Source organism: Mustela putorius, unplaced genomic scaffold (assembly GCF_011764305.1).
Source record: "Mustela putorius furo isolate JIRA1106 unplaced genomic scaffold, ASM1176430v1.1 tig00003875_pilon_pilon_pilon, whole genome shotgun sequence".
Classification (NCBI taxonomy): domain Eukaryota; kingdom Metazoa; phylum Chordata; class Mammalia; order Carnivora; family Mustelidae; genus Mustela; species Mustela putorius.
Genome location: NW_025422026.1, coordinates 4,365,468 through 4,379,816, shown reverse-complemented (window position 1 = coordinate 4,379,816; position 14,349 = coordinate 4,365,468). Strand labels below are relative to the sequence as shown.

The 14,349-nt window shown below is 49.7% G+C and overlaps 1 protein-coding gene across 11 annotated transcripts in view; it reads right to left on the bottom strand.

Annotated features, from left to right (window-relative positions):
- Positions 1-14,349, bottom strand: part of CPEB1 (cytoplasmic polyadenylation element binding protein 1) — a 96,496-nt gene that overhangs the window by 15,256 nt on the left and 66,891 nt on the right. For 4 of the 11 annotated variants that reach the window (XM_045067194.1, XM_004763673.3, XM_004763674.3 and 1 more), the window contains exon 3: positions 9,673-9,864. The exons of 1 other annotated variant lie outside the window; for it this stretch is intronic. In XM_045067194.1, the coding sequence (XP_044923129.1) occupies positions 9,673-9,864 (192 nt within the window). Of the gene's footprint in view, positions 1-9,672; positions 9,865-10,067; positions 10,161-10,227; positions 10,407-11,131; positions 11,477-14,349 lie in introns of those variants that run through there. 6 more of the 11 variants (XM_013062026.2, XM_004763675.3, XM_045067196.1 and 3 more) reach the window with 4 other exon arrangements.

Below are 14,349 nucleotides of genomic sequence, written 5' to 3'. Positions count from 1 at the left end.
ACATGTGTGTGCGGGGGGTGGGGGGAGGGGGTGGGAACTGCACCAGCTACAGCAAGGAGTCTGTTAGTTTATCACTTTGTTTTTAAGAAAACATTCTTTTAACTAAGGCCTTTGTAATCCATTCCTAAGCACAGCCCATAGCTGTTTAACATGTGTCTCTCAATGCTGGATTCTGACATCCACCAGAAATAACCCTTATCAAACTTCTCAAACACTCCTGACAAGAACCTGCGTCCCCGCAGCACAAAATCCAAGCCCCTGAGCTCATGCCCTGAGAAGGCAGTGGGTTGCCGACTTACTGGAGCTCCTTCCTGGTGCTGCAAAGCCTGGCATAAAAGATCCATGAGAACAGCAGCTCGTCCGCACCGGCCTGAACCTGGACCCAGCGCCCCAGAGGCCACATATCCCCCCACATGCTACAGAAGTAAGCGTAGGCGCTGAGTAACAAGGGAGCAACCACATCATACACAGCTTCAAAAACCAAGTTCAGGTGCACAGACTTCATGGTGACGGTATGAGGGGAGCAGCAGAGGTGGCTGACAGGATGGCCCCCTGCACCCGGGGGCCCAGCTGAGAGACTGTGTCTACGCTCGACGGGCCACTCTCTCCACACAGGACCCATGCAGGGCTGTGAAGGAGGAACTGGGACAAGAGCTCCAGGGGAGGCGAAAGACGGGTCACACGGTGCAGGTGAAGGACAGAAGCAGGTCAGCACAGAGGATGCAGACGCAAGCCAGCCATTTCAGTGTGCTGACAGCTGCAAGAGGAACGAAGGGGCAGACAGAAGAAACAGGAGGGGCTGGGATGGCGAACACTGGGCTTTGAGGATGGCAAGACGAAGGACAGTGACCAGCCGTGGGCTGACATGGAACGTGTGGAGCCTGAGAAGCTGGACAGCTCATCCAAAGGGATATTAAAGGGACCCATGGTAATAACGGGTCTGGGGTTAAAACAAACAAGCAAACGAACCCCGAAACCCTCAAAGAAGGAAAGAATGGGGAAACTGGAAAGAACAACAAAAGGAATGGCTGAAGTAAGTGGCCTATGAGGCCTGGAAGAATGCTCTCTCTCACTTGACAAAGCAGCACCAGGGAGGAAAAGCAAATGCACGAGTCAGAGGCAGCATTCCCCAGGGAAAGGCAAGACAGGACTGTGTGTCAATCCGAGAAAAAGGTACAGCACTGTAGGGAGCCCCCGGAGTTGTTGAGGGACACACAGCATAAAACAGCAGAAAAAAGCTCAAGAGAATGTAGCTGGCCCCAAGGGTTTGTGTCTGGGGATGTCAAGGACAATGAATACAGGCTACAGTAACTGTCTTCACCCAAGGTTTCTTAAAAACATGTTATTTGGAAGAGTCAAAAAGCAAAATGGGTGTCCCTGTGACCACTCTTCTCATTCACATCAGCTTCTGTTCACGACCGTGCTGTATTTCTATTCTCCAGCCACAAATCCATCCACCTCAACTAACTCGCATTTTTTTTTTTTTTTTTTTTTTTTTTTACCATGCCCGCAAAGATATCTTGAGAGTCTGTCAAATTCCTGTGTCAAAGCTAAGAATTAGGTCTATGGCACTCCGCTCAATGTGATAATAAGCCTGTCTAAAAAGAAAATGGCATGACAACCCACGTTGGCCACTAATGAACTCACTTCCTTAAGTGCCCATGGTTCACGGTCAGTCATCTGTTCTACAATCTGAACCAGGTTCAACCAAGCTCCTACCATCCACTAACAGCAACTTCCACTTCCTACACACAGAGCATGTGCCAGATGCTCTGTCAGAAGCACTTCAGGAAAGTAATCTTCACTAAATCCGAAGCAGTGATTACTAGTACCAAAGAGAACCCAAGGCTCAAAGGTCAAGTGTTGGGCAAAGTAACAGGTAGTGAGTGACAGGATGTGTCCCAGCTCCTTCTGATTCTGAGCTCTATCTTCTGTAATGCACCATTCACTAGCTACTTTTTTTTTTTAATACCCAGGACCTTACATCTTTTTGTCTTCATGTTCCCGACACCTTTTATTCAAATTCCTTTAAGACCATCAACTACTGACAAAGCTCACACCCCTACCAAAGGTCAGTGCCTTGGGATCTAAATCATCCAGGCCTTGAAACTTCTCTAGGGCCCTGCCACTTTAGGAACTCATTAAAAATGCATCGTGGGCCCCACTCCAGACCTACTAATTCAGAACCTACATTTTGAACAAGATCCCCAGGAGGATTACGTGCACATTACAGTTTGAGAAGCACTCATCTAGAAAAACCTGAGGCTTGCTACATCAAGCTTCTGATCAGTTCCCCTCACCACACCCCAAAAGCTTTTCATGTCATCATTTCCCTTGACTTAAAGATTGTAGGTTAAACACAGCTCTTACAGCATAATGGCAACTAATACCTAAACTAACAAAAGCACGGTGGCTATATAGGACATTTCCCAAAGAATCTGATCTCTGAAAACATGGGTGGGGTGTGCAGTGGGGAGTAGGGAGGAGAGAGGGAGGTGACAATAACCAGGAGCAAAGAATACACAAGTCTGGTATAGACTGTGGTAACAGTTTCGGGAAAAATGTTGACTAGAGCAAGCTGAATGTCGAGAAAAATATTCAGGACAGCTGGAAGTCTTTGTAAGCTCATGCTGGGAAAAAACAAAGGGAGCTAGGGCCTACTGCTTGAAGCAGACACCGGTGAAGAGACAAGGAGAGGTGCCACGAAGGACACTACCGGGTCACACGACAAAACCGGACCACGAACAACAGTTTAATGAAGTGTTGTAGCAACGTTGCGTTGACTGGAATTGAGAACGTCTCTGTTACATAAGAACATCTCTGTTCTTAATGGGTCAGGAAGAACTTATATAGAGACAGAGAAAGAGAACACACAAGTGATAAAGGTAAATGCCAACAACAGGAGAATCCTGATAAAAGAAATACAAGTATTCCTTGTGTAACTTTAAGACTTTAGTAAATCTGAAATTATTCCCGAAGTTTTTTTTTTAATGACATGAAGGAAAACTAGTCAATTCCCATTGGACTTTCTCTGCCTCTTGCAAGGTAACTGGATCTAGCCCAAAAAGGAGAATCAAGCACAAGAAATAGGGCCTAGATTCCCCAGCGGGGGCGGTGTCGGAGGGAGGGTGATAATTAAGTACCTTTCAAGCCTTAGCCTATAAGAAGAAATAATCTTCTTTTAAACAAGCTTTTTAAAACCTCAGAAACGTGCATGAATATTTGCAGGCACACATGTGGACAAAGTTCTGCCTTCTCAACCAAGCATGCCGACCCCTCCAACAGTAATTAGCTTACACCTGGCAGAGAGCAGGTGACCCGCATCTGCGGAAGAGTCCCGGAAGGCTGGAGACCTCGCCTCCCTTAGAGCTGGTATGCTCACCGAGGCTACACTCTTTCCAGCAAAGTTATTCGACTTAAGGACACAATATTGACATGGAGGCAACACAGAAGTAGGGAAAAAAATTTTAGTTCATCCCAGCCCATTATCAAAACAGAGGCTGGCAGAAGTAGTTACTTGCCACAGCCAATTTGTGACCGTACTCCTTCCAGTGGTTTCAAATACTTTCTTTAGAGAGAACTAAACATATATAGGTACGGGTAGAAGACAGTTACTCTGCTCGAGGAAGGCAAGACAGCAGAGGCACCTCCCTGCCCTCTGTTGGGATCCTTGCAGCCATTCGTAGACACTTCCATATGCCAATCTGGAAGAACAGGACAGAGTGCTCCACTGAATGCAGTGCCAACCACACAAGAACAAGGTCAAGGGGCTTCAACTGATAGCTCTGGAAGTGACAAGGCCATCCAGCAGACCTAAGATCAGAAGGCCCCGGGATTAACACAGCTGGGTCACATCAGCCCCTCCATGCAGTTTCTTGCAAATATTACAGTGGAAGGGGCCAAGGATATGGAGTTTGACTAGAAGATATAGGGAAGACAAAATCTTGTATGAAGAGGCATAGGGTCTTCCAGATGTTCTGATATTTCCTTCAACCCACAGAAGGAACCAGGTTTCTGGAAACTGTCACCTATGGTCAGATGCCCTGGAGTGACCTGTCCTATAGTCAGCTCACACAGGGCCTGGCCAGGTAGTTCTGTCAATAACTACAGATCAAAGGAAAAGCTTCTGGGGAAGATGGCACCTTATTTCAAGAGATGGAACCTGACTTACTCCCGGCCCAGGCCATGAGATCATAATTCCCTTGGTGTAAGGCTGCTGGGCGGCCAGCATTGATTTTTACCAGCTGAGAATCGGGAGGGAAGGAGCCAAATAGCTGGCAATTGACAGGTTCCCCTCTTTCTCCTAAAATAGGAAGTACATTTTTTGGAAAGACACACTCTTTAAGCTACATAACTTAAATCCCGTGGAAGTGACAGGTCACTCATGTTGCAGGCCAGTAACTTATCTCGAAATCTACTTCCCATCACAGGGCACAGAGCTTCACCAAGGCCAGATGTCGAGTATTAACCCAGATGGCTTGGGGGGTGGAAAGTGTGGGAGAGAATTCCATAGTCACCCTTCAACGAGAGCCAAGGCCCTGACCTCTGTGCTCTATTCCTCAACTCCACAACTCGGGGACTGGAGAAGTCTGAGCTTCTGGTAGCCAAGTGTATATAACTTGGGCCTTCCAAAAGTGACTAAGAAAAGCCGTGTTCGCTTTCTGGAGCAGAGGCACGCATCCCCACTCCCATGCTGGCAAGAATCGGCATCAGCGACAGACAGCACTCTGGGAAGTCACGGGAGGAGAGGACCTGGCAGAGGGTTCCAGCTCATTAAAGCTACCTCCGAGGGTACAGGAGACCAAATCAGCAGTAATATTTTTAGACCGATTGTTAACTTTCTCCACTTTCACCCTTCTATGCCAGTTCCTGTGGGTTTTACAGCTGAGTCACTGTTCGAATTTTCTGAAGCCTTCCCCAAGAGTACAAAGTCACCCCGAGTCTGGTGGTGGCAACAATAATGGCAGCAAGAGCTTGGCACGGGATATAGGGATCGTAAGACAGTGTCTGAGTTTGAGCTCAGCTTGGGGAGAGACCAGGCCCAAGACATCATAGTCAGATGCCTGCTATCTCCTGGGAGTAGTCATGGGGAAAAAACCCAGACCAGGGGCCATTATTTCTAGCCTGAGATTTAGGGCCACATACCTACAATACCTCCTTTCCTATCTTAACCCTTGCAGTACACATGCTCTCCTACACAACTTCTTTTTCATCCAGGAGGCACCACACGTTTACTGCTTCCCAGGCCCTCCCTCTTCTCTGCACTTCTGGCTGGACAACCCCAGTCTCCCCTCAGTAGACTGCCTGACTCCATGACAGTGTTCACGTCCTAGTGAACGACAGAATCTTCTGTAAATATGTGTCTTCATGCTTTAGAATCTAGGAAGGTTCAGAGATGCTGATCTTTGAAGAAATCTATCCATCCAGCTGATCAAAACAAGTAGGAGGCAGAAGAATGGAAGAGACCTTGACCAATCTACAGTTCAAAAGTACCCAGGATTAACAACAAGAACAGTGGCTTGGCATTCATTATTCATTCAAAACACCCTTATAAAAAGCCAGGAGCCAGGCACTGTGCTGCATGCTGGGGACAGAAGTGGCAAAGTGGATAAGTGAATTAGATTTGTAGAACTTGGTCAGGCCCAGGAGGACCATGTTCTATGGATGAGAAGCCGAACTCTGTCACCTCAGAAAGGCTGAATGTCACCTCAGAAAGGCTGCTTGGAAGGACAGCAGCAGAAGCAAAATGCCAAGAGTGCCCCTTTCATCCCACGCTGACCCAGCCTGCACACCCGACAGGGAGCCTGCAAGTAACAGTACAGGGAACATACCATTCATAACCTGACCAGTTAGTGGTCAGGGTAGAAACCAGAGAAGGCTGACAGGTTAAGAATCCCTGAGGAACTTCTAAAGGACAGGGGCCTTTAGAGATGCCTCTGGCATCCTCAGCCTGAACATCTGGTCTACCTGCTGGGCTTCGGTACAAGGCACACAAGGACTCCCTGGCTTCCAGCTCCCCCAACCCGAAGAAGATTCTCAGCCATGCCCCTTCCTGCTGAGTAAATACTATGCATGCAAGGGTCCCCACGTGGGATCAGGAAGACCGACCCATCAGCTACTGCTGCTGATGGGCAGACACCCAGGTGGAGGGCAGTCAGAACTGTCCGCTGCACGCCCTGGCCTTGAGGGGCCTCGGCAAGGGAACACAGCCCTTCTGGCTGGACAACCCCAGGGCTGATACAGAGATACTCCAACGCAAGTGTTCTCATCCACATGTTCAAGTTCTGCTTACAGGAAGGCAGGTGTAACAGAAAGCACAAGAGTTTTAGAACCAAAGAGACATGGGTAGAATTCTGGCAGCTGTGTGATTTCTGGCACTTCACAACCTCTGTGAACCTACCTCCTCATCTTTACAACAAAAGTAATGTCTGTACCCACTTCGCAGAACTTTGGAGGCATTAAAGTTATGTGATAGACTGTGTGTGGGAAGCAGTCGGTAACCAGTGGTTTTTAGGCATTCCACCCCCCATCCTGAGCTCCTGGGGGCAGCTTTCAGAGCCCTGCTCCTCCATTACAGGACTTAAGACACTGCCAGGAAGACAAAGGAAGAGCCAAACACATGCCCTGGGGTCTAAGGGAAACACCCACTTCTAATATTAAAAGGGCTTCCTTCCCAGCAACAGGTGAGGCCTCAGGGTAGGCATTGTCTTGAGAGAGGGACCCCACAAAGTGCCATATCCAAACCAATGCTGGCACAAATCTCAAAACCAGATTCCACCTCCAGTGGAACCAAGCAGGCCTCTGAGGCCAATGGAACCCAGGTAACAGAAGGACCCTAGTCCCCTGAGAAAGGTCTCCATGTACCAGCCTCATGCTGAGAACCCAATGAAGGGTTGTCCCTATGCAAAAAAAAAAGAAACCTAGCTATCTCTCTGTACACACCTGTATCACCTAGGGGAGAAAATGAGAGTGCCCGTCGTGCTTGATGAAAGCGATATGAAGCCACTACCATGCAGCATTTAGTACACCTTCTCACCGGTTGTCCCTGGACAGTTATGGGGGTTTTATTCACTGACGAATAACCTAGTACGTGGCTGACAGCCAGAACTCAATGATTGTTGAATAATTTGAGCCAAGATATTCAGTCAAGAGCCCTGCTAGCTCTACCCATGCACCCAAAACTGCTAAATACTTAACAGCGGCAGAGGATGGTCAAAGGTAAAGCCATGGGTGCCTGGGGCAACAGATCACCAAGCAGAGCCCGAGGACGCAGCCCGGACCTTGTGCACCATACGGACAGCCCAGTGCCATGCTGTCTGCAAGGGTGACTCCCGGACTGTCCAGAGCTGTTAAAATACCTCCTCCCCGCTGAAGAAAGTGAGCTAGTTGGTCTTCAGATGGGAAGGCAGTGTAGGCACTGGAATGTGGGCTGCGTGTTCCCGCATTGCTGGCAAGGGTGCCCAATCTGGCACTGCAGCTGGCTGGTGGGAGGGCTACAGCCTACTCCAGGAGGCAGCACCCTCATGTGAGCTCTCCGTGAAGGGCCCGAGCTCAGAGAAAGAAGAGGGATGGCTATCACCAAAGTTTCAAAATTCAAAGACATGGGGGTATAGCTCAGTGGTAGAGCATTTGACTGCAAAATTCAAAGACATCATGGATATTAGGGATGAGTGTGTCTTTAACTCTCAGAAAGGAAGACAGAGCTACACCAACCCTGCCCATAGCCAGATCATACCACCACGGCAGCCCTCTAGTCCCTGTGAATGCTAGGGCCACAGACTGCAGTCCCTTCTTGATCCACAGAATCATGCAGTATTTGTCACTAACGCCTGAGATGAAAGGCGGAGAAATAAATCCATCCCCACTTTGGAGACAAACAGCTGTAAGACAAGACATTCAGGTAATATGGAAGCCAGAGAAATTTTGGCTGGGTCCAAGCTATTTTTTTATAGCCCAATTTCACAGTAACTTTCAAGCCATGTTCTCCAAGACCCAAGTTGGGTCCTCCTGCACTTCTATGTGCTATAATACCTTTCCAGAGGACCCTTGTAGCTAAGACAGAACAGAGCCAAAGAAAGGCCACACCCCAACCCGGTGTCAGTGAAAGATAGTGCCTTAGTAAAACGTGGATCACAAAGACAGGTGCCCACCTCCTCTGTGAGCTCCTCCGTCTTTTCCTGAGATACCGTGGGAGTGAGGACAAGGTCAGATTCATAGGCCATCCAGGTCAACCTCAGAGTACCACATAAAAGAAGTGACCATGGCCTCTTAGCCAAGATCCCCAGGCACAGGATACCATACTTGCTTGCGTGGGGGAACAGGGCACCTACCAACCTTTCTGGAAAAACCTGAGTCAGCTGAAGGCCAGTACTTCAAGAAATTCTATCTTAATCCAGACGTAGTTACTTATGGCAAAGTTCTTCCCTATCCTCAATCAAATTAAAAAAAAAAAAAAATCCAATCCCCTAACCCCAGTCAAATGGGATTTTGCTGAAACAACTGGCCATTAAAATGCCAACAAACACAACAGTCCCAGGCTCTGCAAAGCATTCTAAAAAAAGACCTGCGCCAAATAGGGTGGAGGCCAGAGAAATCAACAAGACAGTACCTTGCTGCCTTGACTGCCAGTTTCTTGAGCGGGGGAGGCAAGGAAAGGATGGCAGGCTCAGTGAATCCCACAGTCGGCATCAACAGCAAATGGCTGCCCCACCCCCACTACCTTTCCATCTCCCTAAAGTATCTGCTGCCGACACTCTTTTTAATAAGACACAATTCACATAAAGCAAGATACGTGGATCTTAAGTTACCTATCATATTTCCTAAGTTCCCATTCTTCCTGAATACTCCAAGCCTTGGGTCTGGCCAACACCCCCACCTCCACCCCCGTGCACCACAAGAAGGAAATAAATGGGCACTGGGAGGGTCTCACCAGAAGCAGCTCAAGGGGTTGCCAAGAACCCCCTTCAATCTGTCCCCATCAAATCCTCCCAAGGCAACAAGGGGCCCTAAAGGGGAGTGGCTCTTCTCTGTCCATTTGGTTACCCTTCACACAAAGAAAAACAAAGCCTCTGCAGCTTAGAGTTACTCCACCCTACTGACCCTGCCTACCCCTAGCCAGGGTCAATGCTCTTACCCATATGTTAAGCCAATTTCAATATCCTAGTGCCACGCAGCCTCACCTGAGGTTAAAATTATTCCCCTGCCATGATTCTGGGACCACCCATCCTCATATACAGGCCCCTAGTTTTCAAAGCCACTGAGAAACAGAATCTGGACCTCCAGTGATCAGCCCCTGAGGTCCCCCTCCCCCACCTAAAAGTGTTTTGCTTCATCATCTCCAAGACAGGCCTGGGCACTAGGGGGTTAGCTGGATCTTTTCTGCACAAGACTGTCACCTTGGGGACCCTTCTCAGGGCCACCACAGGTGCAGACTAACAACTCCAGGGAATTTATCAGGGTAAGTGGAAAAGCCATGCCTGCCTTTACGAGCCACCATCTGTCCTGCCACACTCACAGCCAGCATTTTCATCTCTTGCAAAACAGCTCCATGTTGTATTGGGGGGGGGGGGAGTGATGCAAAGGGGAAGAGAACAACTGTTGCTGTGGACAGACGTCTTCACTTGCCACCCCATGCGTCCCCCTCCCCCAGCCAACTCATTTTCTGGCACTCACCCGAGTGTGTGCTGCTCTGGGCTGAGGAATCCGAATCCTGGGTGCTCCAGGGTCGGTCCCAGCCTGTGAGACTGAGGGACTGCAGGCCAAGGCACAAGTCATTTGCATCTGGGAGGCCCCGGGAAGAATCTTGCGCAGAGGTGGGGAAAAGCATCCTGCTTGCAAATGTTTCTTCAGAGTCCTGGAAGTCTGCTTTGGACAGGAGGACAGCAGAAACCCCAGAGTTAAGGGCTGTTTTCCCCAGTATTATCAACAATAAGTCTTATTAATAGTAGTTTTCCCAAGCCCGAGGAGCAGACATCCAGGCTGGCTGGACGCTGTGGCCACTGCCTCTGCACTTTTGGGGGCGTTAGAGCAAGAGCAGTTGCCATACGGCCCCCTCCCCACATACACACCCCTATCCCGTCTGCATTACAGACGGGGCCAGCATGTGATCAGGCTGCTGATGCTTCCCGCTGCCAGTGACATCAGCCGGCTGAGCCGTGCAATAGAGAGCGGCATCATCCCTCACAGAATGGGGGAGGAGCAGGAGGGGACGACAGGGAGGAGACTTGCCTCCCCGGGAAAAGATAGCACAACAGCTACTTGGAACAGTCCGGGTGCAGTGCTGGTAAGTCTGGGTTCCGAGGCAGCGCCCTCCGGTCTCCAGCAATGGTGGCCAAGCGGCCCTCAGGCAGGACTGAAGTCCTCTCCGCTGACAGCAAAGCCAAAGCAGCCGACTGCCTGCCTGTGTAGCTCTGCCCTCCTGCCCCTCCCTTCCCCTCCCTCTGCTCTCCACCCCCAAACCCAAAAACACTCTAGTCCTGGACTCTCTCCAGCTGCTTGCTCAAGCCCTGGTTTTGCAGCCCAATGCAAAGCTTCACAATCCTGCTAGCAAAAATCTATGTGCTCCAAGTGGCCCCTGAGCAGCACCCTGACACAGCAGTGTTTACCACTGGAACAGGATCACCTTCGGAAAAACGCAGCACTCTGGGACCCTGGGGGACAGCCCCTGGTGCTCCAGGCTTGTCTGGAGCAGTTTATCACAGAGAAAGAGGGTCAGCTGTGGCAGAGGGAAGGGAACCACCGGGCTGCTCTGGTGTCCCACAACCCACACGCCCAGGTAAGTACTGCCCTCACCAGGACGATCCCTGTCCCCAGCGTTCCCTCACCGCGGCAGGATGGGCCCGAGTCATAAGCAGATCTGTCAGGTCCAGCTCCCCCACCCTCCAGCAACCACAGGGACAGACTGGGGCGACATCGCTAAAACAGGAGAGACAGAAGGAGGAGAAACGGTCCCAACCATATTCTGCCTCATCAGATCTCCAGTGTTCAGGAGCTCCCCCCACCCAGCTCTGCTGATACTCTCTCTCTGGCCTTCCAGGCGCACTCCGAGCTACGCCGGCCAGCTGGGAGGCTCACGGATGCCTCACTCAGGGGTGCTGCCCAGGACCCAGGCCCTGCTCCTGTGACCACTCACAGCTCCAGCAACAAAGTCCAGCTCTGCCCGGAGATGGTGGAACTTCCGCCATTTTCTCTTTGCCTCCGTGCTCTCTCCCCCATCAGTCCTTTTCCATCATGACCTGTAGTCACAAGGCTTCCCCCTCTGAGAAGGCAGAGCCAAGTCCCAGCCTCGGCAGGCAGGCCGCTCCCACCTAGACCAGGTGGGAAGCTCTCCACCTCGCTTGTTCCTGTGTTCCACAAGGAGTAACCAGATACAGGAAGCCGGCCCACCTGGGACTGCCTGTGACAGGGTCCCAGGTGGGCAGAGGCAGGGGTGATGCTGTTAGCCGCAGGAGAGGCCAGCCAAGCTCTCTGCACTGTACACCCTCACGTCCTGGGGCACTCAGGCATAGCCGGGAGGGGAGAAATGACCGGTCCGTGGGAGGGACTCCTCCCCTCGGTGGTTTTTTCCTTCTCCTTTTCTTTCTTTCAGAGATCTGCTGCTGTGTCATCCATCCACGTTACTCCCGTCTGGCTGTAGACACTGCTCGCTTGCGCTCTGTGTTTGCTAAAGCCCCGCTCACCGCTGCACCAGGCCGGTGTTGCCCTCACCCCAGAACACTCCCTCCTGCCGCTCGATGCTCATACTTTGCACAAGCTAAAAGTACACTTGAAAAATAATCTGTACATATTAATTACAAAAATGTAATGCTACCGTTAAAAACATCCACATTTAAATATCCAATCCCCCTTAACCCTGCTATCTGTATAGTCCCTTCCACCCCACAATGAGGTCAACTGTGCCCAGAAGCTCCTATCCCCACCCAAACCTCTCAAGTGAGGATTTTGTACTCCTGACTACCCTCCTGCCCCTGGCAAAGGGAACCTGATCGCCGACTATATTCTTGCTGCCCACAGTCTAGTGTGGCCCGCCAGCAGCACCAGCATCGTGGGGGCTTGTTACAAATACAGAATCTCAATGCACCCCACCCCCAGACCCACAGAAAGGATCTACATTTTAACAAGATTCCCAGTTGATATGAACCCACGTGAAAGTCTGAGCGACACGATCTATGCCACTTCCACAACCTTCCCACCCAACCTAAGTTGACAGACCGAGGCCCAAGCAGCAACGCAGTTTGAGGACATTGATGTGTAAGCGCATCCGGGCACTCCAGGATCGAAATACAACCTGACCTTCACTCCCAGCGTGCCCACTGAAGGCATCACCTCCAGCCTCATCCAGACATTCTCCATTCCATGGTTTCTTCCAGAAAAAGGTTTTTACCACCACTGCAGGATTCCTTCACTAGATCCTAAAAATCAGTGGAGCCCATACCCATTAAATGCTTAACACTACAGGCTGGGAAAAGTTAAATAGCTTTACACGTCTGATGGATCCTGCTTTGGCTCACAAGGTCTGCCACTGTGCGTTCTTGGCCAAGTTACTGAGCCATTCTGAGCCTCTTCTTATCTGCAACTGCAGCTCCCTTTCAGGATCGCATGAAGTGTCTGGTACACTGCCTGACACAAAGCGTTTTATCAGTGTTCTATTTTCAGTAGGGTGACTGTATAATTTATATCCAAACCAAGGCATTTTTGAGAGAGAAAGGGGGCAGATTTTAATAACTATACCAGAACAAACATCCAATTTTAAAGTCAGTTACAGAGGGGTGCCTGGGTGGCTCAGTGGGTTAAAGCCTCTGCCTTTGGCTCAGGTCATGATCCCAGGGTCCTGGGATCGAGCCCCACATCAGGCTCTCTCTGCTCAGTGGGGAGCCTGCTTCCTCCTCTCTCTCTCTGCCTGCCTTTCTGCCTACTTGTGATCTCTGTCAAATAAATAAATAAAATATTTAAAAAATAAAAAATAATAATAAAAAAATAGAGTCAGTTACAGTAACAAGAAGTACAGCATCGGGTAAACAGTTAACAATACCGCAGGTGACGTATGGGGACAGATGGCACCGCTACTTACCGTGGCAAGCACTGAGTATCATGGAGAACTGTCTGATCACTAGGCTGTACACCAGAAACTAACAGCACGCTCTAGGTTAGTGATACTTCAGTGAAAACAAACTCATACCCGGATAGCAGGCTTAAACAGAGACGGTGGGTGAACTGGCTTGCACGATCACTCCATCTGCAGCCAGTTGTGTTCAGAAACATTTTACTCAAAAGACTTCCTTTTTTTTTTTTTTTTTTTTTTTTTTTTTAAGTAATCCTTATACCCAGCGTTGAGCTCAAACTCATGACTCCAAGATCAAGAGTCACACACTGTACTGACTGTACCAGCCCGGGGCCCCTCCAGAAACCTTGTAGTCCTTTCCAATGGCTGCCTGATCCCATCTCTCCAACTTCCCATTCTGCTCCACCTCTTCCCTCTGTACTGAAAGAGAGCTGGAGAAGTACACTCCCAGCCACACTAACTCTAGGGAAGAGGTCTCAAAGGCTCATTTCACTGAGCAAAAGCTTTTCTTTGCTTCTCAAACTCATGGCAGATGCTGGGCAGGAACCTGCCCCTTTTTACTGGATGCCGGTCTTCATGATCTCTTGCTGAGCACCAGGTGGGCACTCTGATGTACTAAAGGCTGGTAACCAGTGCAAGATGAAGTGCAAATTCTCACTCTAAGGCAACCTTTTGAACAATCTCTCTCTTAAATGCTTTTTCCTACAAGTTTTCTTTATCCATACCTATACAAAGCTTCTGATTTAAGTTTCTTAATTTGGTTCAAAAATTTAAAGTCCTTTCTGGCAAGTTAGGGGAGTAAGACGAGAGCAGCGCCAGGTCCTCATTTGTGACACCATGAAGGCAGGAGCCATCGCCCAAGGGTTGATGGTGATTGCAAAAAGCTGGCTGAGGCCCATGGGAAGCCTGAGTTGGGTTCAGAGCAGATATCACAAGCTGATCCTAGGGAAAAAGAGACCTAATTTTGAGGAGGCAGGAGGGAAGAAGGTAAGCAAGGTAAACATGTTTGCATGAGTCGAGCCGTGGGAGAACGGAGGCTGGAATGTCAAAATGCTGCTCCACCGAGCAACGAGGAATGCCTGTGAACTCAAACAGGAAACAATGTGCGAAAGGGCCCAAGAGGAGCCAGACGTCAGAGCTGGGAAGGCCGGAGATGAGAGGGAGAAGAGGGAGAACCGCTGGGGAGAAAGAAGATACGTACACCAATGGCATAAACAGACCACAAAGCTGCATCTATACCGTGACCAGAACATGACAATTCTGTGCACTGATGGAACTTTTGGTAAAGG